The sequence below is a fragment of the Lygodium microphyllum genome, chromosome 26 (genome assembly GCF_053477565.2).
Source record: "Lygodium microphyllum isolate KBCC chromosome 26, Lygodium_microphyllum_v1.1.10, whole genome shotgun sequence".
Lineage (NCBI taxonomy): Eukaryota > Viridiplantae > Streptophyta > Polypodiopsida > Schizaeales > Lygodiaceae > Lygodium > Lygodium microphyllum.
In genome coordinates this window covers 85060779-85088205 of record NC_141160.1, presented here as the reverse complement: position 1 = coordinate 85088205, position 27427 = coordinate 85060779, and the positions used below count along the sequence as shown (strand labels likewise).

Sequence of the window (27427 nt, the reverse complement as noted above, 5' to 3'; positions counted from 1 at the left end):
CTAGTCCTAAAAAATAGGGATGTCATTCTAAAAATAGTAAATTCTGTACTCTGACTGTGCTTAGTAAATTTGGTTGTTTCTATCCTTGACAGTATTCAGCCCAAAAAGGAAGGCCATAGAGAAGAGATAAGTGTCAAGACACTTGTCACACAAGTTTTCAAGTGTCCCACCACTTGTCGCATCTCATGACATGTGGCTGGACACTTGTCTTGTGCTACTCCACTTTCCCCTTTTGTACTAGCTCTTCCCTCTCCTATAAATAAGAGCTCATTTTTCTTCATTCAGCATCATTTTTCTTTGCTGTAAACTCATGTACAGCACCCACAGATAGCCAGAAATTGGCCCCATCCATCCCCATCATCATCCCCCACTTCTCCATTATCAAATTCCTCCATATTCCCTCTTCTATTACTGTTGTTTTACAGGATAGCAAGCTTGTAAATTCATTACAGCACCTCCTTCTCAAGCTCTTTCTTCCATTTTAGCAACAACAAGCAAGCCCTATCCATGTACTGCTGATCAACGATGAAGAAAGGCTGATTTCCCCTCTTTCTTCTATCATACTGTAAAGAAATCAGTTCTTATCATTGCATAATAGATAATACATGTGTGTTTGTACATCTTTGCATGATCTTGTGAGAGTAAGAATTACTTCTCCTCACTCTCAAGTTGATTGTAACTGAGCTCTTCCCTAAGGGACTTGGGTTGAGCAGAAATACATCCCTTTTGGGGGGGGGGGGGGGGTTACCCATCTTCAACCCTCAATCTTGTCTCCATCTTGTCTCCATTACTTTTACATTTTTATGGCTGTAATTTTGTGAGTAATTTTCATTTTCAGCTTTAAGTGTTCATTCTGTTTTATATTAAATCTCGAAAACAAGCGAATATCATAATTGTTAAGCATACTACGTTGTTCGGGGCGTTTACAATCTTACTGTATAGGGTCCCTGTTTACTAACAATGGTAAACCAGCTGCTTGCAACGGTAACCTTATTTTCTGCTTCAATAACCCTATTTCATGCAATGGTGTTATGGTCTCTCACAGCAAGGTTGCAATCATCTTCATCAAGATTGTAGTTTCCTGTAACATGAACGACATTTGTTTGCCCATTCAAGACAAATAAATACTACTGCCAGCACAGAAATATCACCAACATAAGTACAATGAGATATTGTCAAAGTTTGAGAACTATTTATCTCATAAAACTGACAAATAACCATAACATCCATAGAATTCTGCACTACTGGTGCTTCAGGCATTGCAATTGTGACTTGCATAAAATTGATTACAACTACTTGCTGAACCTGTGAATCCTTCTGTGGCTCATCATAATCAACTTGAATTAGTATTCGGAGCCTAAATCCATTAATGGCAAGTTTAACACTATCTTCTTGCATTATAGCCAGAATGAAAGTAGCTGCAACTATTGACAGGTAATGAGCCATAGTTCTACAGTACAACCATTTCAATGAAATATGCTAGGGATGAAAAGTCATCATATATAACGACATCCATAATATATAATAGAGAATGAAGATATAGAACCATAACATAATAAGTAGATTACTGCTCCAACTGCAAAGAATAATTGAATTGACTTGAAAAGATGTCAATGATGATCTAGCATTTTCATCATAATAAATGTATGGCAATGTACCACCCAATTTGGATTTTGAAAAAGACATTGCATCTTGAAAGAAATATGTAAGATAATCCACAACAACTTGTAACTGCTGATTTTCAAGTGGCTTGGAACCAGTAATCATCATGTGGTTGTAGTATTTGCTAATTTTGAGGTTGTTGTAGCACTTCTGACTGTTTTTCATGTTTTTCAGGTTATTGTAGTACATTTTGCTGTTGTAGGAAGTGTAGGAATTCAGCTTGCTGCTGTAGATACTACAGAAATTTTGGTTGTTGTTGCATGAAGTTTAGTTGCTGTTGCAGGAAGTTAAGATACTGTTGCAGGAATTCAGAAATCAGCAGTAAGAATTGCTGAAATTTAGGTTCATGTAGATCATTCCAAAGCTTTCTTGATACAGAAAACTGTAACATACACTTGCTACAACCATCCACCCCATACAACATCAGTACTTTCATGCTTAAAAACCAATCAACATGAATAACATCAACCATTCTTGCTGCAATATGAACTGCATAGATATCCATTGTAGGTACTTGCATACTTCCAGATACTGCAACTTCAATGATAGAATGATCAGAGTCCTCATAGACTTCAGAAATAGCAGAACATCAACAACTTAATCATTCAATGGATAGAGATCCTCAAGAATAACATCTTGACTTGATTCAGGAGAAAATACCAACTGTGTATGCAAATTAGCAATTTCATTGTCCTTTTGCATAACAACTTCCTCAAGAACATTAATGACTTCAAAACAATGAGAAACTTGGAAATCCATTACATTCCTTAGTTGAGAAACCTCTTGCTGTAGTAATGCTTTCTCCTTTTGAAGCCGATTAATAACAGGCAGAGCTTCAATTGCTGCAACATTGGCTGCATTTCTCTCCTTTTCAAGCTCAATAGAAAACCAATGAATCATCTCAATTGGAGATTGAATCATAGTGTACCTCATGTGGAACTTCAGAAAAATCATGCAAATTGACTGCATTTTGCAATGCTTCATATTCAACCAACTCTTGCAAAGGAAATGCAGTGCAAATCTTGTAATCTTGCTCTTCCTGTAAAGGGATTATAGTGCTAATCTTGCAATTTTGCAATTCGTGTAGTGGAACACTAGCTTGTTCTTCAGATCGAGCAAGGCAATGACCTGAAATATTATCTTGCATGTTGGAAACATGGGTATCCTGAACAAATACATCCAAAGATGGTGCATTTTGCACTACGAGTAGTGGCACTTCTTCAAGTTTTGGTAAAGTTCCTTCATTGAAATCCAACTTAGTAGGTGCATTATCTTTCTTTGCATTAATAAGAGATCCAAGAAAATCGTGCACAATGACATCTTCATTGCAACAACCATAATCCTCAAATTTATCATCCATAACAGTATCATCTTCTTGAATACATAACTACTCTTCTTGATCACCAATCTAATCATCTTCATTATTCATAACTACTAGCTTGCTTTCTTCTCGATTAAAGTTGACTGGAGATTGATTATGACAGTTTGCAAAATATCAAAATATGGAAAATACCTTGAGATTATTGATGCAAAGTGTGTGATGATCCACTCCCCTGTTGGCAAGTTGCTCTGTTGGTTTTGGGGCACTCAAGGATTCTTGGCTTCTTTGGCTCTTGTCCTCTCTTGCTCCCTTTATCTCAATCTTCGGCGAGACCATGGGTAAAGAGCATTTATCATCATCATTATCACTCAAACTTGAATCGGAATCCAAAACATCTTCATATCTTCCCTTGAGCTTTTCAACTGCTGTAAGCAATCTCCCAATATGCTTAATGCTTGAACAAGACTTGGATTTCTTGCCTTCATGATCATCATGCCTTTCATAAGCATCATGAAGAGTATCCTCAAAAGAATCCAACTTCTCCCATGCTTTATCCATCTTTGAACTTGAAGCCTTCTTTACTACTGCTGATGGAAACCTCTTGCGAATACCAGCAAACTCATTGCACAAATTAAACATGCAGAAATACTTGCAGGATTTTCTTTCTTCACAGGACCCTTGAACATAAAAACAATGCTTTGAAATATGTCCAGACTCAAAGTAAACTTTGCATTTCTTTTTCTTCTCCCTTGACTTACCCATTGCAATTAATTAGATTGAAATTTTAAACTTCAGAATTGAAAATGAAACCGGAATGCTCTCTCATTAATTCTCCATAGGCTTCTCGTAGTAGGCAAAAGATAGTGCTTCCTCTTTCTCACTAGATTTAGCTGGAGTTTGTTACAAAGATGGTATTCTTGCAATAGTGCTTCCATTTTGAAATATCTTTGTGAACAAACTGTCTCTATTTTCATGAAGGATTGAAAATCTTCATGCTTCTCCTTTTGCAATTTTCTTGTGAAATGTATCATCTTGCTACAGGTAATATATCACTACTTCAGGCAATTGTCATTGCTTCAGGTAGTTGTCATTCCAGAAATATATTACTACATAGAACTAATGTGATTAGGGTAAAACCATGCTAAGGGCAGAATACATGAAGTGTGAAACCATGGCTAACAACATGTAAAGGCTCAACTTGTGGATATGAGGATGTGCAGGGGTGCCATGCCTATTGTGTCAGATGCAACACAGATAGTGTGGACTTAGAGATATTATTTTTTTTTGCAAATAAAGTGTGGCTAATTATATTACCTCAAAAGAAAACCTGAATACAAAGAAGTGCTCATGCTCAACAGACCAATCTAGAGCTGGTAAAAGTCACAGATACATCATATATACAAGTCTCTCAAGGCAGTCTGGGGGGGATAGGGGCAAGAAGCCATGGAGGGGAGGCGTATCGCCATGTGGGGCTACCTGCCTGCATCATGAAGAACAGGTCCTGGCCGCCCCAAATGCGCATGAAATGTCCTCGGAGCTCCTGACGAGCCCTGAACTCGCCCTGCACTTAATCCCATCGGCCTCAAATGGAGTGGATGATGAAGGTCCAAAGCTCTGCTAGGGTCGCCTTTACTGAAAGTCTCTCTCCGCCGAAAGCCACTTGACACTGCGCCTTCCAGATATGCGAACTAGTAAGACTCCCTATGATTTCCCATACCTCAGAGCGGTCTGCTGTGGGCTCCAGTACCTGGCGGATGGGTAGAGCCTCTAAACCCACCATTGTGCACGACCCTGCATCGATCATGAATATCGTGTCCTGCATCCCGGCCTCATACAAAAGGTGACGGCCCTGGCTGATGGCCTGCCAATAGAAAGCACCCCAATAGATACATCCAAGGCTAGGTGCTATGCGGTGCAAGATGCGGCATACTCCTCTCCACACGAGTTCTGCCGCCTCACACAACCAAAGGTAGTGCTTTGGGGTTTCCATCGATTGCTGTGTGGAGCACTTACAAACTCCCTCCTTCTGCATCTGGGCAAGCCAGCTTCCCACCACCAAGCCTCCATGTGCCACCAGCCATAAAAAGTACGATACCCTCCTCGGCCTCTAGCTCTCCCATAGGCGGCACCAGAAGGTCTGTCGGAACAGCTCCATGATGCTGTGCTCCGCGCAGTGCCTGCTACGTGACCGCGCCCAATCCATGTCCTCCTGTATTAGTACGTGTCTACAAATCCTGGCGGTGTACTCCAAGAACCTCAGTGGCTTCTTGGCGACTGCAGTGGCCGGCCAAAGCCACTCTCCCGGATCCCACTCCAGCTAGTGGCCTTCCTTAGATCCAGAGGCGCCACTCCCTGAGCTCCTGCCAAAAGGCCAAAGGGTCCAGCCTGCATGTCTTCCCCTAAAGGCCAACCATCCAGATCCTCTTCCATGCATTGTGAAAAAGGTCCCAGGTGGAGCGTCACCCACTCTTCCTACCACCTGTAGGGGGATGCCTATTGGTGAAAACCTAGCGGCCCATACCTCCCCAGGCTCTATCGGCTCTCGGATCGGGGGAACAAGCCATTCCTGAGGTATCGTTGCGTCTATCTCCCTTCTCCTCAGCTCTACTCCTCACTGGCAGCTTGGTGCTTGCTTCAACACCTCATCGTCTGCCATCCTGTACACCTCCAGCGATGTCTTGATGGTACGAGCCGGGCCAGCCTCTCAACCAGCCCACTCGATGTGGGGGCGCTCGCCAATCTGTGCCCCTCGCGGTCCCTAACCTAGGGGTTCCAAATCATCGGCTGACGGTCTATCTCCCCCTGGCAGCCTAGGAGGCTTTGGATAAGGGCCTTACGGAGGCCCTGCCACACACGGAGCAAGCTGTGTAGGAAGGCTGATCTGGGGGGGGGTGATCTGGGCTGACGTGAAGATCCATCTCAGGGACGGCCTCCACTCACCGCCAAGCCTTGGTCTACAGTCCTGAAGACCCTCCTGCAATAGGATCTTCCAGGTCTGCCCTCCCGGTGTGAGGTTGCGGACAACTAGCTTGCCGAGGAGGGCCATACTCTGATACTCTGGGTCTATGATCCCAAACCCTCCCTCTGACCGATGTCGTATAATGGTCGCCCACGCCACCTTGGCCGTGGAATCCCTGGAGCTGTCTGACCCGGACCAAAGGAAATTCTACACTAGGCGGCGAAGTTGCATTATGCAAGAGGAGAAGAAGCACCAACACGAGGCGATGTACCAGGCCGTCGCTAGGAGGACTTGGTTAACTACGAGGGCTTAGCCGACTAGTGAGAGGCGAGCGGTGCTCCAGTAGGTCAGCTTCCTCCGAATAGAATCGAGGACTGGAGGAAACTGCTGGGCGGGAGTGATGTCGAGTTCCACCTTGAACCCTAGGTACCGGATGGTTTGTCCTCTGCTCACCCATTTAAATCCTAGGTGGACGCCCCACTCCGTGCTAGAGTCCGGGAATGTGAGGAAACCAACCGACTTTCGCCAGTTGATTTTTGCTCCCATTGCAGAACAGATTACCTCAAGAGCCAACCTCACTCTCTCCAGCATCAACTCGTCATCCTCTATGTAAAGCATTGTATCATCTGCATACTCTGAGTCTAACAACTCGGTCTCTTCTCTTAGTGGAAGTCGGAGGCCACGTAAAGCGCTCATACGTGACCTGAGGAAGTGAGACATCGCCTCTGCAAAGAGAAGGAACAGGCACGGGGCCAAGGGGCAGCCCTGTCGGACCAATCTCTCCAGCCGAAACTCCTCCCCTCGCCTCCCTCCTATGAGAACCCTGCTGGTGGCCGATTTGTAAAGTGCGGAGATCTCGGAAATCCAAGCTTGGGGGAAACCCAACCTCACCATGGTGCCCTCTAGGAAATCACAATCCACCCTGTCATAGGCTTTCTCAAAATCCAAGAGTAGTACGGCCAGTCTCTACCCACTGTACTGGGCCCACTTTGTCGCCTCAGAGAAGGTGAATACATTGTCTAGAATGCTCCTATCGTGGACAAAGTCTATCTGTGTGTCATGGATGATATCTGGAAGCAGGGGGCATAGTCGCCTACCAATCATCTTTGTTAGTGCCTTATAGGCCACTGACAGTAAGGTGATCGGTCTCCACTGGAAAAGCTCCAACCGGTCTCCCCCTTCGGGGAGAAGACTGATAAGGCCTACCGATAGACTCCTTGGAATCTGTCCTGAAGTGAAAATCTCCTGAAAGGCCAACAGTAGTAGGGGATCCTTCACCACTTCCCAGAAGGTAGTGAAGAAAGCCTTAGAGAGGCCATCCTCTCCCAGGCATTTCTGCCCGTCTTGTGTATGGAAAGCCTCCTCTAGTTCCTTCTCTGTGAAGGGGGCTAGGAGGGAGCCTCCCATCTCCTTAGTGATGAGGGACAGGATATTATCCCATTCCTGTTGTCTACATCGTTGTCCTCTAGCTGAGGCTATCTCTTGCTGGAAGAGGCGACTATGGTAGTCGGTGGCAATCTCCATCACCTCGTCTAGGCTAGAACGGGTCCTCCCATACTGATCTCGGAGGCTGCGTATCGAGAACTTAGAGCGCTTGTCCTCTAGGCCAGCAATGGCTCCTCGCACACGCACCTGCTGTGCGTGGAGAGTGGGATCCCCTGGTGCCACGTGTAATAATCTCTGTGTGGTTGCATGGTCCCGCCGCCTGAATGCTCTCTCTTGCTCCCAGCTCTGCTACCTGGCCTGTATGGCTGCCTCTTGGCAGATTGCGCTCGACTCAACTAGGGCCTCTGCTACCTCCTCTGCGATCTTGCCCCTCTTGCCCCTCTCTCTGGTCCAAATCTGCTCTATCTGTCTCATCACCTCCTGCGCCCTGTAGATCGAGTCAAGGAACCGACAAGATCGTGAATCTAGGGCAGATGGCAGGGGATCTAGTGTCAGGAGAACCAGGCAATGATCGAACAACGTGGTGCCCCCCAACTGCCAAATCTGGCCTCCCCACTCTCCCACATAAAACCTATCCAACCGCTCTAGTAGGGCTCCACCTAGCCGCATGTATCCCCAAGAGAAGTCCAACGACCTCTCCCTCCTGTGGAAGGCAGGGTCTCTCCAGGCATCGCGTGCTCCTACTGCCAGTAGAAACACCTCCCATGCCTCCTGCTCCTCCCCGGCCATGCCCTGGTAGTTTCTCCCTCTCCCCTGTTGGTCCTCTAAAGCCTCCAGGTTGTTGAAGTCTCCTCCAATAATCCAGGAGTCCACCTCTGGGAGTCCTTCTGCGATCTCCACTTAGAACCTGCTGCGTGCCCTAACCTCCGTAGGGGCATAGATATTAAGGACTCCAAGGCACAAGTACCCAGTATCCAATCTGATCCATAGCACCCTCCCTGCCACTATTGTCCCGCAGTCTCGAACACAAGCCGTAAGACTCGGACCAATAAAGGTGCACACGCCTCCACTCCTACCGTGGGCACCTGTGGCGTGCTCCTAGTAAGTGTGCGAGCTGCCTGGGAGTACCATCCCTACCCGCTGGGCCTGGGTGAGGGTGAGCTTATGCTCCTGTAGAAGTAAGATGTTGATCCGTCCGGCAAGGGCAGACTGCAGCTCCTGTTGAACAATCAATTTCGTGGAACCATGTGCCCCACTGTAGTGGAGGCTATTCACATTCCAGGATGCAAGGTGTAAGCTCATAGGGAAACCTGTGACTGCCCGAACAGGCATCTATTCGGTGTGGAAGCTGCTGATGATGAGGAAGAGCTATGAGGCATACAAGTGCACTTTGCCGCCAGTCTGGACGGCGAGCTCCATTTCCCCATAGTGGCCCTCGGCCGGACCATAGGGGTGATAGAAGTTCTAGGTGGTACTTCTCAATTTGCCGCCAGTCTGGACGGCGAGCTCCATTTCCCCATGGTGGCCCTCGGCCAGACCATAGGGGTGATAGAGGAAGAGCTATGAGGCATACAAGTGCACTTTGCCGCCAGTCTGGACGGCGAGCTCCATTTCCCCATGGTGGCCCTCGGCCGGACCATAGGGGTGATAGAAGTTCTAGGTGGTACTATCAATGCATCTATCAGCCATGCAGAGAGTCGAGACTCTGTGCACTGGTAGAAACAGGCCGCCTGTGCCAGAGGCCACTCGATCACATCCCTCGGAGCCCTCCACTATGGAGGGGCTCGAAAGATAATGCTCAGGTGAGGGACCTCGGCACGGGCCTAACAGTTAATGTCCATCATGCAACCAGGCCACTGCTGTGCAAACAATGCTAGTCCTTCTTCTTCCATCCACTGGGAGGTGTGGTTTGCCACTTGACTCTTCAACTCTTCCTCTATCTGTGTCATCGTCCACTCCCCTGAGTGAGAGGACTGAAGAAAAAAAGCGTAGTTTGGTCCATCCGGTGGTGCTAGAAGATGGACCTTGCCCCTCCTTGACTTACGAACCACGAAGATCCCCACCTCTAGAGGTAGTGGGAACTCTCCGCGCTCCGCAACTCTCAAGTAGGACTATGGGCCACTGCGGAAGAACTCCTGTGTCAACAGGTGTGCCTGTTGCAGGAACGTGTGACGGGCGGTAGGGGTGGATGAGCTGGTGGCTGTATGGGAGGGGGAGGACTGCTGGTGCGAAGAGGATGTAGGCCTGTGTGGCTCATCACCTCCTGTGGGAGGAGGGGGGGTGGGTCTGGGGGGGATCGTTTGAACCAAGTGCGGATTAGGGGGGGTGCTCGGTACGGGAGGTGGTGGGGGGGAGGATGATCGAGGGATGGTGGGATGGACGGAAGTACATGGCGGGGGGGGGGGGGGGGGGGGGGGCGGGGGGGGGGGGGGGGCGGGGGGGGGGGCGGGGGGGGTGGGGGGGCATGGGATGTGGAGGGGGGTGGGTGTGGGGGCTGTGGGGACTCAGGAGAGGTAGCCTGTGGCGCGGGTGGTGGACGTGGGGGGCTGCAGTCCTGCTGGGTGGGGCAGGTAGGGGGGGGCTTTGGAGTGCTTTGCCGAGGGGGCATCACACAGCCTCCTACTCCCTGCTGCCAAGGTTGGGACTGAGATGCTGACTGTGCCCCCCCTTGCCGTCTCCCTCTCTGTCGTCTCTGGACATGTGTAAAGCTATCAGCGTCCACCTGCGGGCCTGTCGGCGGAGCCACCTTGGCTCCAAAACGCGTGCAACCTGTTGCCTGATGCCCAAAGTCGTGGCAGCGCAGGCACTGCCTTGGCTGCCCCGTCACAATGACCTGCTACCTAAAGGAGTGCCCACCCGCCTCAATCTCTAGGAACTGTGGGACTTAGGGATATTAGTGCTTGGTACATATGTAAAGCCAAATGTAGCTAGGTTGTTGATTTCGCGGACATATATGTTGTAAAGACTCTCTCTAGGATCTAGATAGAGATTGTGCATACTCCCCATGGAAGATGGGATAGAATACAAGGTAGTTCAGAGACTTTGAGGAGGAGAGATGCTTTTCTTAGAACATGGAATTCCAACATTTTCTTTCTTTTCTAGACCCACATGATCTGGCATTATAGACCTCACAATTGGTTATTCATTCAAGCTTTGTAATAGACTTACCCTTATTACATAGTTCTTGATACAGAAGTTCTTTACAAGGCTGCTTTGTGTTTTGCATTTTGCCTTGGGATACTTTTTTCCAAGGAGTCTTATTGAAAGAGTTTTATATTTTTAAAAAAAGTATTGTTGTAGCTTTTTGAGAAATTCATGGTTGCCAACATGATAAATGTCTCATTAACATGCATAATCATACACTCTTGGAAGGATTGCTTAGTGAAGCATGTCTATTTGTTTTGAAGGATTCCATCTTTGTACAATAATATAATTTTTTTTTCCGATTTGCAGTTATGTTTCCATATGGTGAGTGGGTATGCATGTGATTGCATTGTATTTTTTTCACTTTTCTTGGATTTGGTAGTTTTAGTGGATTTTCATCCCAAATAGGGTTTTCCTTTAGTAGTATAAAATCTTGCCGCATGAATGAAAGGCATGAATTTGATTGCTTTATAGTTTTGTGAGAAAACTAAGAGTAACTAGCCTCTTTGCTAGTATTTGTTTACTTTCAACATTTTAGCTTCTTATCTATGCAGGTATTTGAGACAGTGCAACAAGCTCATGATGTTCCATTTGGCTCTTACTTTGAGGTACACAATCCAATCCATCAATCATGGGATGGGATGCTCTAATGTTAGGGGGGGACTGCCCGAGAGAGAGAAAGGAAGAAAGAGTATATTAATGTCTCTAAAATGCCAATGCGGCCTATGAGACCAAAGCAATACATATAATGATGGTGTGTTTCTCATCTGGAATGAGAAAAGATGAAAAATGTGCCTGTAAGACTGAAAAATGAAATAGTGTCCTAGAAAATAAAACATGTCGATGATCTAACAGTAAAAGTAGAAAAAGGAAACTCTCCATCAATGAGAGAGAGAGAGAGAGAGAGAGAGGCTTGTGCATGCGCACGTGTGTGTGTGTGTGTGTGTGTGTGTGTGTGTGTGTGTGTGTGAGGTTGTCAGACATCATATCGATTGGGTTAGAATCAATAATAGTAACCTAGATTCAGTTTTTCCTTCCACTTGTCATGGGGAGAAAAATAGGTATTGATAGATTCATGTCTCTGGCTGTTGATGCTGTTTGGAAAATCAAGATGGATAGGAAGGGACTCGAGCTGATGGCTTGTTTCCAAAAGATGCATGGCAGTTAAATAATCTTGATATGCATTACCATGGATTAGCTAGAAAAGCTTCCTTATTGCTAGAATTTGTGCAAAAGAACTAGCCCTAGTCTATTATGCTTGCAATTTTGTGCAATGGAATGCCAATGTCAACCTTTAGCAATTAGAGAATCTCTCAATGGGAGAGTAGATTATGTTTCTCAAATGGACTCCTTACCATGCAACAAACCAACACTCTATGCTTGGAAAGTAGTCATGACTTTGGTCACGGCTCATTCAGGCTCAACAGAATTTAGGTCTGGAGCAGAGTGATTGATGCTCAAAAAACGGGTGCTGGGGGTGTTGGGGGTTTGCACCTCCTCTCCCTTGGTTCAGGTAGGCTCTTTAGCTAGAGATCCCTTTGTGATACTTTATGCTGCATCTGAGGTACTGCTTGTTCACAGTATATCTGCTTTAGCCTTTGGGGATTTCTGTGAACAATGTTCTAGACGCTTGAGTTTTTGTAGTTGTATATGGATGCTTACTGCAGCATTGATTTGGTTTGTAACACTTGCTGGCACAACGTAATGGCAGCAGCAATCGCAAATACTATATGGGTCATCTTGACCCATATAGTTGGGTTTCAGCATGCCTATTAGATCCTATCTGAATGTGATTAGGGTTAATTGCCATTTTTCAAGAGGGCGATATGTCACGAACATGTGGATTCACTCCTAGGATTCTTGGGATGATGGACTATGCATGGGTAGTGCTGGATGTTGGCATGACCTTGGAGATTGTTTTAACTTCCATATGTTCAAATTGATATCTTAAATTTGGCCCAAAGTTTGGGCAGTAGGACTTTCAGTTTTAAGTTTGGAACAAAGTTTGGGCAGCCAATTGAAATAAATGATCATGTAGGCTATTTGAAAGTTTGGGCAGCCCAATACAATCAGCCAGCTCGTGGAATATTTTGCATGTCTGTTTGGAAGTACAACTTGCTGCTTCATATTTGGTTCTTCCAGTTTTGGCTGCATGCAAGCGGGGAAGAGGGTTGCTAGGTCAGGGAGAGTCATTCTTGACATTGCGAGAGCAAGGAACAACATTGTGGAGGTTGATACAATATTGTGGATGTCTAGGACAGCAGTGCAATCATATGGAACAGCATTGTGTCCAGCAGTGGAAGCTTCTAGCATTGTGTTAACTTCTCTAGCATTAAATTTGTTGCCTTGGATTAGATTAGGGTTGGATTTCTCTTCTTTCACTTCTTGCACAGAAACTTGCTGATCAGTGCTGACTAGGGTTTTCTGATCAGGGATGATTAAGGTATGCACGAACTAAGGTGGGTCAGGGCTGTTTGATGCAGAAAATGATATTGCATGTGGATGTATACGGTAATTGAGCATGCATGTAGTAGCTTATGGATATGCAGTCACCGACTTGGCTGGGATCAGCATTATAATACAAGTGGGGACCTGTTAGAGTGTATTCGGAACAATTTTGTTTCACACAAAGTGAGTATCGGTGAGGGCAACCATGGCCATTAGGGAAAAATTGGACTGAGATTGGAGATTATGCATTGAAGAATCAATGACAATTTTGGGACTAAGTTGCAGCTGCTACAATTAGGGTTTTGAGTGGCTTATTGTCTATATCAAGTGTTTGGTCACTAGCAAAGTCCATCCTGAACCTTGATTAGATGGTCATCGGTGGGGGCCCTCCAAAACTGCATTGGCAAAAGTCCTATCTCTTTGTATGATGTGGCTGGCTGCTGAAGGTGCTACCGATCTCAGACAGGTGTGAAGTGAAGTACTCATCAATGCCAAGAAAATAGATAGTGATGGTGGTGCCATCCTTGAGTGATGAGTGGTCCTGATCCCAAGATCCATCAGTCAAAGTATGCCATTGAGGACTTGACATCCAGTGCAGTGATAACAACTCGTGAGTGCTGCCTCCATCTACTCGGGTGAGCTGAAGTTTTGAAGCCTAAAGCATCCCTCTGCTAGAGGTACCACTTGAGCCACCCTATGTAGAGTGCTGGTGAGAGCTACCAGGCTGGAATCCTTCAAAATATGAATTGGGAGCCGATCTCCAACTAGTTTGCATGCTAGAGAAGATACGTCAAGGGCCATCATTGTTTCTTTGAGGGCAATCTTTGTGTGTGGAGCAAAGTGGATTGGCAGGAAGGTAGTCACTGTAGATATGCTTTTTAATTGTCATGTTCTTTAAGCATTATTAATGTTTTATTGTTAAATGTTTAATGCTTTGATGTTGTGTTTCCTTTAAAATTCATAACGTTAAATAGTCGTTTAATATTTAATGTTTAAATGTTTCATGAATTAAGCTTAAATTGTTAATAATTTAAAATGGTTAAGTTTAGAGTCCTTTCTATCTGTTTCAACTTTCCTTATCAATGAGAAGGATGATAATGAAGAGGATTTGCCTACAACAATTTAATGTTTAATAATTTAAAATGGTTAAGTTTAGAGTCCTTTCTATCCGTTTCAACTTTCCTTATCAATGAGAAGGATGATAATGAAGAGGATTTGCCTACAACAATTGAAGACTATGACATGGATCAAGAAGAGGGAGATAGAGAGGAAGAGAAACTAAGAGATGATAGTTAGTTATCACTCACTTCATATGGTTTTGCTCTTATTTACAATTGTCCTTTCTTTGTAATTATTATATTAATTATGTGGCAAATTTCTTGTATACATCAGAAAGCTCCTTGAAGCTCACACCTTTTATAGAACTCTTCTAAAACTTGGAAATTAGAAGGCTTTGATTTTGAGTATAAAGCTTGTATATTAGAACGCTCCCCCCGGTTTCCGTTTCCGTTTCCATTTCCATTTTCATTTCCTCATTTCCCTTAACTACAAGTAGAAAGCTTGTGTGCGGAAAATAGGAGCTTGTGGGTGATACAGTGAGTGATGAAGCTAAGAAACTTGGCAGATACGCAAGACAAAGGCATTAGGTTGGGTGGGCAATTGGGCAACGGGAGCTAACAACTAGGGTTTGTTGTGTAGGGAGGGTTTGATGCCCTTTTATAGGGTGTTACATATGAGTGATTGTGCGGGATCCACCATGGGCTTTCTTTTTCACTTCTTTAGAGCGGCATTCATGGAGGCATGTGCTTGCACAGTGATCAAAGAGACACAATGCACACATGTTCTAGAGATAGCAGAGAGGAGATGGGCATGGATGCATGAAGCCCATCCATGGTTTTGCAGATTGGTACATCTGGTCTACAAGTCACCGACGGTCATAGATGATAGAGAGCTTTGTTCGGACCAGCTTGTATATTTGACTCGTATGGTTCTTGTGGATGACCACAATTTAGTGCTAGAGGAGCTAGAATGCTATGTAGATCGGAGAGGGCATGTGGCATTTTCTTCTTCTACTACTTGGTGGAGGAGAGAGTCACGTGTGAAGCCTTTATTTTGGTGGTAAAACTTTAGATACGTGTTGGGGACCCTTCAGCCCTTAGCCATGAGAGTCCTTGCTCAAGATTGCTCTTTGAGTGCATGTGAGAGAAACTGAAATGCCTATTCTCTCGTTCACACAAAGATTTGCTATCAGCTTAGCGCATGATAGTTAAAGCAGCTAGTCTATTGCTGCACTAACTTATGTATGATGAGGGCTATGATGAGTATGGGTAGTCCAAAAAATGTAAACACTTAATCACAAAATTTAAAATTGTTGTTTTAAACTTTATACTTTACAATTTAGACTTCACTATTCACAATCTTATGTACATTGTAGAGGTGAATGTTGTTATATTCAAGTTGACGGTGGGAACACTCTTTCGAGTCCTCATCAGGAGGTGGATGAGGAGGGGGAGATGACCTTTGCGGAGGTCTTTAGAGAGCTTATAGTAGCAAATACTTGTGACACTCATACTTTGCTCGTAGCCGAGGAGTTCGAGTAGGTGGTAGCGGGGGCATGGTCAATCGGTGCCCTTCGACATCAAGGAGAGGTGGTTTGAGTGGCTTGCAGACATATGTGAGACAGGGCTCTACTAGCTTCCATCTTGCGCCTCATGATGACATCCATCCCTTGCCTATACAGTTAGTGCCTAGGGAGCCATTATTTGATGATGATGGTAACCTCATCAGTAAGGATTAGTATCAGAGTCTCTTATCATCCGATGCCAAGGAGTCATCTTTAGACTATCTTGATGAGCTCTCAAATGGTTTTGATGATGATGATGATGATGATGATGCCTCATCATAGGCTTGTCTCTTTTTTTAATCTACTATCATTATATCCACTATGATCCATCATCCATGTATATACTAGACTCTAGTTATATTGCATGTTGCACGCAGCACATGGGACCGTCAGGGCCAACCTCATCATTCATATATTCATCTTATTTTTTAATGATATAGCTATTTTTACTTTAAACATGTATTTTATCATTTAATGATTTACAATTTTAAAAGAAATCGTGTTTTTTTCGTGCTAATATCATATCTTATCTTATAAAATCACAAGGTACCATTTAATACTATATTTTATCGTACCGTACCATATCGTACCTTTCATACCTCATAACTATGTATCAAATGTGTGCATGTACACGACTCCCAAAGACTCTCAAGTGGCAAATGATAGGTCAAGAGCCAAAAAATGCATGGTATGGAGACCTTTGAGGGACAACTGCCGTAGTCGGGCATCGGTTGAGGATGTATACCAAAGTGTTAATAGCCTTGACCCATAGGCACTTAGGGAGCTTACAACATAGAACGTGCCATGTTCATGATGGTTTGGTTCCTACGGTCTACAACTCCATTTTGAGAGAGGAAGTTGATAGAGGTAAGTTGGCAAGAGATGCCATGCGTTGAGGGATAGCCGCAATTGGGCACCGGTTGAGGTTGTACGCCAAAGTGTTAACAACAACAGTCTTTTCTCATAGGCACTTAGGAGCTTTGCTACAAACAACATACAACATGCCATGTTCATGATGGTTTCGTTCCTACACTCTACGACTCCATTCTAAGAGGGGAACTTGGTAGAGATAAGTTGGTAAGAGATGCCATGCTCTTGTAGAAACTCGGAAAACTCGTGAAAGGTAAATCTCCACCACTATCTCTCCTCATGCATCCTACATGATGACCAGCTTGGTTATAAACCAACAACGCCCAAAAAGAGAAATAGGCAAATGCATCGATTGGAAAGTACACCCACATGTTTCTAGAATAATCATCCGCTATTAAAAAGAAGTACAGCTTGCCATTCAAGGCGGCAATGGATGTTGGTCCACAAAGATCAACATGAATTAATGTAAGAGGTGCCTCAGCTCTATGTGTGGATTGCTGAGGGAATGGGATATGGTGCTGTTTCCCAAGTTGATAAACTTTATAGATATCTCGAGATAGCTTTAGGTGTAGAAGGCCCTTAACCATCTGCCGATGTGATGTGACAACTCATAAAGAGAGTCATATTCAAAATGTCCTAGGCAAAAATGTTGGAGGTGCTCAGTGTCCATAGGCTCTTGTGTAGTGGCTAAAGCTTGGAAGCATTGGAACTCAAAGCCCTCGGCTGTTGGCTAGGAAAGAAACTGGGTTATGTGGTGTAGGCGACTAGATTGTGCCTCATCATTGACAATCACTAAACCAGTTTGAGAGTCAAGGACCTCCATTGTGGTCGCCGTAAAGAGGATCCCTTATCCCAATCGGCAAAGCTATTGAATAGATAACAACCTCACCCCAAGTTGGGGGCCATAGTATATATCATCCAACGTAGCGAGATCAGGGCCATGGTTAGTAAGAAAAGTGACATGTTTGTGAGCTTGAATCTTAACTGAAGAGTTGTTCCTGACACAGACTATCCCGGCTGTAGGGGCTTAGGAGATAGAAATGTCCAAGATTGGGGTCATAAAATGAGTAGCCCATTGTCCACAATCCAAGCAATAGTTGAAGTACTTGGTTGTGACGAGTAGGCCTTTGTAGTTAACTTGTTGGGAGGCAACTCACAAATATGGACCAGACTCACATTGCAAATGGACAACACCCTCTGCTCATGGTTTCTTTTCAACTTCTAGGTGGATCTTATAATATCTCTTGATGCTAGCACAACAATTGCTTCTCCCTGGCTCCTCCAATTGGGATACTTCATCTTCATCCTTCTTCATGGCTCTTGGTACCATATGAAGCTTGACAACCGGTTTCTCTTCTTCCTAGCATCAATATCCATGGGTGAGAGGCGTTCCTATCCTTCACTTGGTACCTACAAGTTTCAGCATTTGTCTTCGACATTAGGCTCCCTTTCTTGTGTACTCACCCTTTGCAATGCATGATCATCATCATCTTTGTAGAAGGGTGCTTGAGCAAGTGAATAATTTTACCCTGAGAGATATTGTCCAAGTGGCACCTTGTCGCATGTGTATTCTCATCATGTAGCATTCATCTATGCATCTCATTGTGCAGAGCACCCCTAAGTGGATCTTGAGTTGTCTTCACCAGCAATACCATTACCACCACACTTCCATACTTTTTAACCCCTTCACTTCATCTCCGACACCCTTGACAGGTTGTTGGGCTAGTTTTTTGTTTTGTAATGTTGAATTTGACCATTCCTTTATTTCCCCCATGGGCAGTCACTAAAAAAGAAAAAAGAAAAGAAAAAGAAGTTTGGAGTGGCTTAACATTACCTTTCTAGGTCCTGGTAGGCTATTGGGCAACCGACAAGCACCCTTTGCTGATGCCTTGGTCTCTTCGAGGTGGCCCTTTAGACTCTTGAGGTAAGATAACCATTGGGGAACCGACAAGCAGCCTTTGCTAATGCCTTGATCTCTTTGGGGTGGCCCTTTTAGACGCTAAGGTAAGATAACCATTTCGCACCTCTATAGACTTGGTAGATTTGTGGACACTTGACATGCACCCATTGACCGATGTCTTGGCTGCTTTGGGGGTGGGACATCTTAGGGTAAAAACACAGGGTGAGCTATGCTTCTAATCCCTTTCTGGTTCCAACTTTGGGCTGGATTGCTAAGCTAAAAAAGATACATTACACATTAGATCTTCATTGGCTCTTTGAAATAGCCCCAAAACTCACTAATTACCAAAGTGTGTGACCCATAAGCCAAGACCCTAATTTTGTGAGGATCCACAACTATAAATTGGATGCTACCCAGCCACTCTATCCTCCCTTCTTTTGTAGGTGTAGCCATTGGCTCACTACTTCCATGCCATCATCAGTCCAAGGTGCGTTGTTTTCAGCTGCTGTCCAACAATTAAGAAACCTCTCCTTCACCTGGCACCTTCATTGCTATTGTATTGCTCCAAGCTGGTGCTTTGATTGCTGCAATAGGCCACCCTTCTTGTGAAGAAATGCTCTAAATGCAAAAAACACAAAACCAATCGAACGACAAAGCACAAATTGATAAACATAGAATAGAGTTAGGATTAGGGTTAGGGTAACTCAAAGACAATGAACACAATAGATAATGAAGTGAATGAATATTGAATATACAATGCTCTTGTAGCAAACACACTATGTAGTGGATACTGGACCTCAAACTCTCATATCTCTAGGATCAAGGCAGAGGTTATGAGTTGTAGAGTGTGTCATACTCCAAATGGATCCTGAATTACATGTAGCAAAGGTAGCCTTCAAGTGTCAAACACCAACAAACGCAGCCAAGGAAGGCTGGATCTGATGCAGATGGTAGGGCAGGAGAGAGAAATGCTAAAAACGCAGGTACTTGAGGAGAGAGAAAAATTGGGCGACAACTGTTAAATATAAACATAGAAAATAGAGGAGAGAGAAAGTCAGGGCGGCAACCAGAACCTATAAACATATCTTGTGGAGGAGATAGAAGATTAGGGCGATAGCTCCAGATTGATGGTGGCAACGTTTGATGTTGATGTTAGCATTACAAGCAGCAATCCGACTGTAGATGAGAGCTCCAGGGTAGGAGGCAACAGCTGCAGAGTGAAGGCGAAGGTTGGAATCAGTTGGTGCCAAATGGTAGCAGATTGCTGGGAGAAGCTTTGACCATGATGTCCTCTGTGAACGAGGTGTGGACAACAGAGATAGGACTCTTGAAACTTGCAAAAACGAGATTAAGGGAGAGTGTGGGGTACCCAAATTAGGGTTTTTGTATGTGGGACACATTAACTCTTTAGGATCACTTTTCTTTTTAAAATAATAAGGTTTATTCATTAACTAAGTGTGTTTTGGGGCTATTTAAGTTTGGTAATGCGTTTTTAGCTCAACACACTCTCTCAAGCCCAAAATTGAGCCATGAGAAATAAGCCATTGGTATGGATTTTTCTTTTACTCCAAGGTGTCCTATCCCAAAGCAGCCAGGGCATCAAGCAAAGGGTACACATTGGTTGCCCAGTGACCTACCAAGCCTATAGAGACGATGGTTATCTTACCAAGGGAGCCCTAATGATCACCCTAGAGAGGCTAGGGCATCGGACCAAGGGTGCTTGGGGCCTACCTGTGGAGCAAAAAATGCATTAGCTTGACTTAAACAGCCCCAAAACATGCTTAATTAATGAAGAAAACCTTTTATTTTAAAAAGAAAGGCGATCCTAGAGAGTTCTTGTGTCCCACATACAAAACCCTAATTTAGGTGCCCCAAACTTTCTATAAATAGGCATGTAGCCCACCACTCTTCCTAATCTCGTTTTTGCAGATTTCACGTCTTTCAACTTGCTGCCCACACCTTGGACGCGGAGGACATCGCGGTCCAAGCTGGCCGTTGCTGTCTACAATAGTCTAGTGCTTATTCTGGCCTACCACAAACTGTTCGAAGCTCATTTCAGCCTGCTGACTGCTACTGCTGGTTTTCCCTGTTGTCGCCAGCTTGCCATGTCATCAACCAGCCTGTGTTTGCTGTTTGGAGTTGTGGCCTAGCCTTTGCTAGGTGTGTTTGGCAGTTTTTTCTCTCCTATAGCTGTTGCCTAGCCTAAACAGGCTGCATTTTACTATTTTCTCTCTTCTCACATGCGTTTTGAGTCTCTCTTCTGCATTGCCATCTGCATTAGATCCAACCTTCCTTGGTTGCATTTACTCGTGTATTCGATATTCGGAGGCTAACTTGTTGTTTTTCGGGATCCTTTCGGAGTATGACACACTCTCCAGCTCATTACCCCTGCCTAATCCTTGAGATATAGGAGTTTGTGATATAGTATTTACTCTCTGCATAATGTGTTTGTTGCATATGCATTGTATATTCAGCAGTCATTTATTTCATTATTATGTGCTCATTGCCTTTGAGTTACCCTAATCCTAACTATGTTCTATGTTATTAGTTTGTGCTTTGTTATATGCTTGGTATTGTATTTTTGTGTTTGGAGCATCTCGTCAACATGGTATCAGAGCCAAGTTCTCTTTGAGAATTATTGGACTTGATCAGAGAGCTCATTTGCAAAAGCAAGAACAATAGAAGGTTCAAATGACTTCGAACACTGACACACCACTCTAGACTCCATAGCCAAGCATGTCAAGAATGAGTGGGAGTGGGCCTCCGAGCTTGCCCCTGCTAGATTTGGCTTTGGTGGAGAAACTTCGGACTACCATGGAGTCCATCGACCGTACGAGATTTCAGCCGATGAGTACGACCTCATCCTTATGCATATGGCTCAGCAGTAGATTGAAGGTAAGCCTGAGTTTCCTCCTTTAGATTCTGTGTATAGAACTACTGACCATGCAGATACAACATAATCTCCACTTTGGATTGGCCATCCTTAAGTGGAAACTAGCATGGATTACAAACTGCTTTCGTGTTACTTCTTTTCTCCAATGCCAGGTATGCACAATCTTGTTTCTGATTCTATGGTATTTGATTCTTCTATTTCTCATGGTTCGTGAGATCCTCTTGAAGAAGGGGTAATACATAACATTTTTTGGTTTGGAAGTAATGAGAAAGATAGATATTTCTTTGAAGACTCCAAACAAGGTAAGAAAAGAAGCAAGAATTTACAAGTATCCCTTCTCTTTCTTTTCCTTCAAATAATTTTGTTTCTCATGGTCATACAGGAGTAGGTCATCTCATTTTATTGCATTTAATGGATAAAATAAATTAATGATGTTCTCCACATCTTCACCCATCACAAATGCATTTGGGCTCCCACCCATCCCTTCCTCATCTTCCGCTGCATATTCCTTTCAGTCTCCATTAAGTGCATCTATGTATTCACCACACACCATATTGGGGGGATCCTCCATTAAGCACGGCTTTTAGGACTCCTTTCTCCTATTGGGTGGTGTATCTTTGATGGGAGATCATCCTTCCACACACACACTTTGGAGTTTTGCCCCTCCAGGGCATTCTTTGAGTGTGGACCATTTGGAACCATAGTTTGCCTTTATGGCTTTACCTAGTGGACCACTTGGTCATTCTGTTGTGCCTCAATCAACTCTTAGACAGGGCTACCGTATCCCAGTGCCCCACCTACACCTCTGGCTTGTTCCAATGCCTCTGCAGCAATCGGTACTCATTGGACATCAACAACTTAATCCTGCCTACCTTATTTCTTATCCCCCTCCTTATCCTCCACCATCTTATCCACAACCACATCACACTTATCCACCTCCACCAATACCTCATGATTCAGCTCCTCATTTGCTAAGAACTCATTCAATGACAAAACTCATTTCAATGGGTTTAACTATACCACTTGGTCCAATTTGATGAGACATATCCTAGACTCCCAAAACCTAAAGGATCTTGTGCAGGGATTGGAACCCCAACATGATCTCGCACTTATTCCATACGAGGTCGTCCACTCATGGAAGGCTCCTAATGCCTCTGCTATAGTTGAGTTGATGTAGACTTACTACCCTGGGTTTCATTCTTAGCTTCAGTATTTTAACTTAGCGTCAGAGTATTGGGCACACTTTTTTTTTTTGCAAATAAAGTGTGGCTAATTATATTACTTCAGAAAAAAACCCTGAATACAAAGAAGTGCTCATACTCAACAGACCAAGCTAGTGGAGCTGGTGAAAGTCACAGATACATCATATATACAAGCCTCTCAAGGCGGTCTGGAGGGTGTATCGCCATCTGGGGCTGCCTGCCTGCATCATGAAGAACAGGTCCTGGCCGCCCCAAGTGCACATGAAATGACCTCGGAGCTCCTGACGAGCCTTGGACTCGCCCTGCACCTAATCCCATTGGCCTCGAAGGGAGTGAATGATGGAGGTCCAAAGCTCGACTAAGGTCGCCTGTACTGAAAGTCTCTCTCCGCCGAAAGCCACCTGACACCGCACCTTCCAGATATGCCAACTAGTAAGACTCCCTATGATTTTTCATACCTCAGAGTGGTCTGCTGCGGGCTCCAGTACCTAGCGGATAGGTAGAGCCTCTAAACCCACCACTGCGTACGATCCTACCTCGATAGTGAATATCGTATCCTGCATCCCGGCATCATACAGAAGGTGACGGCCCTAGCTGACCACCTGCCAACAGAAAGCACCCCAAGAGATACATCCAAGGCTGGGTGCTATGCGGCGAAGGATGCGGCATACTCCTCTCCACACGAGCTGTGCGGTCTCACACGACCAATGCCGGTACTTCGGGGTTTCCATCGACTCTACTGTGTGCAGCACTTACAAACTCCCTTTTGCATCTGGGCAAGCCAGTTTTCCACCGCCAAGCCTCCATGTGCCACCAGCCATAAAAAGTACGATACCCTCCTTGGCCTCCAGCTGTCTCATAGGCGACGCTAGAAGGTTCGTCGGAACGGCTCCGTGATATTGTGCTCTGCCTAGCACATGCTATGTGACGGCGCCCAATCCATATCCTCTTGCATCAGTACGTGTGTGCCAATCTTGGCAGTGTACTCCGGGAACCTCGGTGGCTTCTTGGCGACCGCAGTGGCCAGCCAAAGCCACTCTCCTGGATCCCACTCCAGCTCATCAAGTGGCCTTCCTTCCCAAATCCAAAGGCGCCACTCCTTGAGCTCCTGCCAAAAAGACCAAAGGGTCCAGCCGCCATGTCTTCCCCTGAAGGCCAACCACCTGGATCCTCTTCCATGAAAGGACAGCTATCCCCTCGTCGTGCTGCCCTTTGTCAAGAGCAAGACGTCCCTCCTTTCTGCACTGTGAAAAAGGTCCCAAGTGGAGCATCACCCACACTTCCTGCCACCTGTAGGGGGATGCCTGTTGGTGAAAACCTAGCGGCACATACCTCCCCGGTCTCTATTGGCTCTTGGATCGGGGGAGCAAGCCACTGCTGAGGTATCGCTGCGTCTATTGCCCTTCTCCTCAACTCCACTCCTTGCTGGGAGCCTAATACTTGCTTCAGCACCTCCTCGTCCGCCATCCTGTACACCTCCCGCCATGTGCTGATGGTATGAGCCGGGCTAGCCTCCCAGCCAGCCCACTGGATGTGGGGGCGATCGCCAATCTGTGCCCCTTTCCGGTCCCTAACCTAGGAATTCCAAATCACCGGCTGATGGTCTATCTCCTCCTGGCAGCCTGGGGGGGTCTGGATTAGGGCCTTACGGAGGCCCTGCCACACACGGAGCAAGCTGAGTAGGAAGGGTGATCTAGGGGGTGTGATCTGGGCTGACGTGAAGATCCATCTGAGGGACAGTCTCCACTCACTGCCAAGCCTTGGTCTACAGTCTTGAAGACCCTCCTGCAATAGGACCTTCCAGGTCTGCCCTCCCGGTGTGAGGCCGCGGACAACTAGCTTGCCCAGGAGGGCCATACTCTGATACTCTGGGCCTATGATCCCAAGCCCTCCCTCTCACCGATGTCGTATAATGGTCGCCCACGCCACCTTGGCCTTGGAATCGCTGGAGCCGTCTGACCCGGACCAAAGGAAATTCTGCACTAGGTGGCGAAGCTGCATTACGCAAGAGGAGAAGAAGCACCAACACGAGGCGATGTACCAGGCCGTCGCTAGGAGGACTTGGTTAACTACCACGGCTCGGCCGGCTAGTTAGAGGCGGGCCGTGCTCCAGTAGGTCAGCTTCCTCCGAATAGAATCGAGGATTGGAAGAAATTGCCAGGTGGGAGTGATGTGGAGTCACACCTAGAACCCTAGGTGCCGGATCGTCTGTCCTCTGCTCACCCATCTAAATCCTAGGTGGACGCCCCACTCCGTGCTAGAGTCCGGGTCTGTAAGGAAACCAACCGACTTTTCTCCAGTTGATTTTTGCTCCTGCTGCAGAACAAAACACCTCAAGAGCCAACCTCACTCTCTGGAGTATCAACTCGTCGTCCTCTATGTAGAGCATTGTATTATCTGCATACTCTGAGTCTAACAACTCGGTCTCCTCTCTTACTGGCAGTCGGAGGCCACGTAAACCGCTTACACATGACCTGAGGAAGTGAAACATCACCTCTGCTAAGAGAAGGAACAGGTACAGGGCGAGGGGGCAGCCCTATCGGACCGATCTCTCCAGCCGAAACTCCTCCCCTCGCCTTCCTCCTATGAGAACCCTGTTGGTGGCTGATCTGTGAAGTGCGGAGACCCCGGAAATCCAAGCCTGGGGGAAACCCAACCTCACCATGGTGCCGTCCAAGAAATCGCAGTCCACCCTGTCATAGAATTTCTCAAAATCCAAGAGTAGTATGGCCAATCTATGCCCATTGTACTGGGCCCACTCTGTCGCCTCAAAGAAGGTGAATACATTGTCTAGGATGCTCCTATCCTGGACAAAGCCTGTTTGTGTGTCATGGATGATGTCTGGAAGCAAGGGGCGTGGTCGCCTACCAATTATCTTTGCCAGTGCCTTATAGGCCACTAACAATAAGGTGATCGGTCTCCACTGGGAAAGCTCCAACTGGTCTTGCCCTTTGGGGAGAAGACTAATAAGGCCTGTTGATAGACTCCCTGGCATCTGTCTTGAAGTGAAAATCTCTTGAAAGGCCATCAGTAGTAGGGGGTCCTTCACCCCTTTCCAGAAGGTAGTAAAGAAAGCCTTAGAGAGGCCATCCTCTCTCGGGCATTTCTGCCTGTCCTATGTATGGAAAGCCTCCTCTAGTTCCTTCTCTGTGAAGGGGGCTAGGAGGGAGCGTCCCATCTCCTCTATGACGAGGGACAGGATGTTATCCTAGACCTGCAGTCTACAACGCTGTCCTCTAGCTGAGGCTGTCTCCTGCTGGAAAAGGCGACTATAGTAGTCGGTGGCAATCTCCATCACCTCGTCTGGGCTAGGATAGGTCCTCCCATACTGATCTCGAAGGTTGCGTATCTGCTCTCCTGAGGTGCGAGGTCGGTGCACCTGAAAAAACTCCTTGCACAACATATCCCCCTTTCGCGCCCAAAAAGCTGTTGAGGTGTGGAAAGAAAATTGAGCACACTTGATTGACGGCTATATACCTCAGGATAGGAATTGCTGTATTAATCTTGACCATGAGCTTTAGATTTTCACCATTATTGATAAGGATTATCTTAAGGTCAAGTTGTCCAAGTATCGGTGACTCCTCGATGAGTTCTCTACGATAGGGGACTCCTAAGTCCTGATGACTAAGTCACGTTGTTCCTAAACAAGCTTCCAAGAAAATACTTTAACTTTGTGTAGTAGGTCATCTTACAGCCACATTCTATGAATTTGAGTGTCAGCTCTTGTGATATACTAGGCTGTTTGATCAGTTTCATGGGGCATCTCTTGTAGCGAGGCCGTTGTTGCCACTTCTCAGAAGGGATAGTAAGGGAAGGGTAAGAAACCTCAAAATTCTACTCAGACCTCATCTAGTGAGACCCAAAAGAAAACTCAATCCTCTTTCAAACCAGGGTGGTAGAATGTACCTAAGAAGAATAGATATTGTCAACATTGTCAAAAGGGCGGTCGTTTTGACGATGTGTCGATCAAAGGCAAGAGACACACAGCCAAAATCCAAGTCTTAGATCTCCTCACCTCAGCAGGGTAATCCCTAGCAAGGGAAGTAGTGTGGTGGCAACCAATCTCAAGGGACCCACGCTGCCACTAGTCAGCCATCACAGTTAATAACATTCTCAACGCCAGAGGGGTTGTCTGACTGGTCTGCAAAGGCCCACATCGTCTCTTTAGAGGCATGAGATGCGAGTCTCGTCCATATCTATGAGCTGTCTTCCAAGAAGACGGTCGCAGAGGCCCACTTATCACAATTAAGTACTTCTACTCTTACTTGGATTGTCGACAGTGGAGCTACTCATTACATGACCCCTATAGATGATATTTTTCTCACTAGACATCTTGCAGCTAGGAGAGTCAGAGTAGGGAACAACTCCTTGGTCAAGATCTAGGCTTGTGGTTGCATCAGTTTTCCATTGATGAAGGCCAGGATCTTGGTACACTGAACGATGCTTATCATGTTCTCCAACTTGGGGTGAACTTACTGTTTGTTCAGTAGCTTTGTCAATTGTTGGGGCGAGCAATCTTCTTTACATCGACCGTCGTCGAAGTCATTGATGACAAGACTGGTTTAGTCGTTGCTCGCGGCAAGGCGTAGCCTAATGGCCTCTATCACATGACACACTTTCTTATTGTGCCAATAGTCGAAAACTTGGAGTTTCATCACTTCCAGGCTTTAGCCATCACACAGGGGCCCTTGAGCAGCACTAAGCGTCGCTGGCATTACCGCTTAGGACATCTTGGATATGACTCTTTTTATGAGTTATTGCGTTGCTAGATGGTTGATGGCATTCTCCGCTTGAAGTTATCTCAAGAGGCCTGTAAAGCATGTTAGCTAGATAAGCATCACCGTATCCCATTTCCATAGTAGTTCACTCATATAGCCGAGGCTCCATTGATATTGATTCATGTTGATATTTGTGGCCCGACGCCCATTGCTGCCTTAAATGGCGCACTTTACTTCTCTTTGATAGTGGATGATTTCTCTCGATACATTTGGATCTGCTTTCTCAAGCACAAGTTTGATG

At 45.6% G+C, this 27427-nt stretch overlaps 1 protein-coding gene across 4 annotated transcripts in view; it reads left to right on the top strand.

Moving 5' to 3' along the window:
- LOC148013491 (C2 domain-containing protein / GRAM domain-containing protein) overlaps nucleotides 1-27427 on the top strand; it is a 198086-nt gene that overhangs the window by 153964 nt on the left and 16695 nt on the right. For all 4 annotated transcript variants that reach the window (XM_087667711.1, XM_087667709.1, XM_087667710.1 and 1 more), the window contains one exon: nucleotides 11027-11080. In XM_087667711.1, the coding sequence (XP_087523837.1) occupies nucleotides 11027-11080 (54 nt within the window). The remainder of the gene's footprint in view (nucleotides 1-11026; nucleotides 11081-27427) is intronic.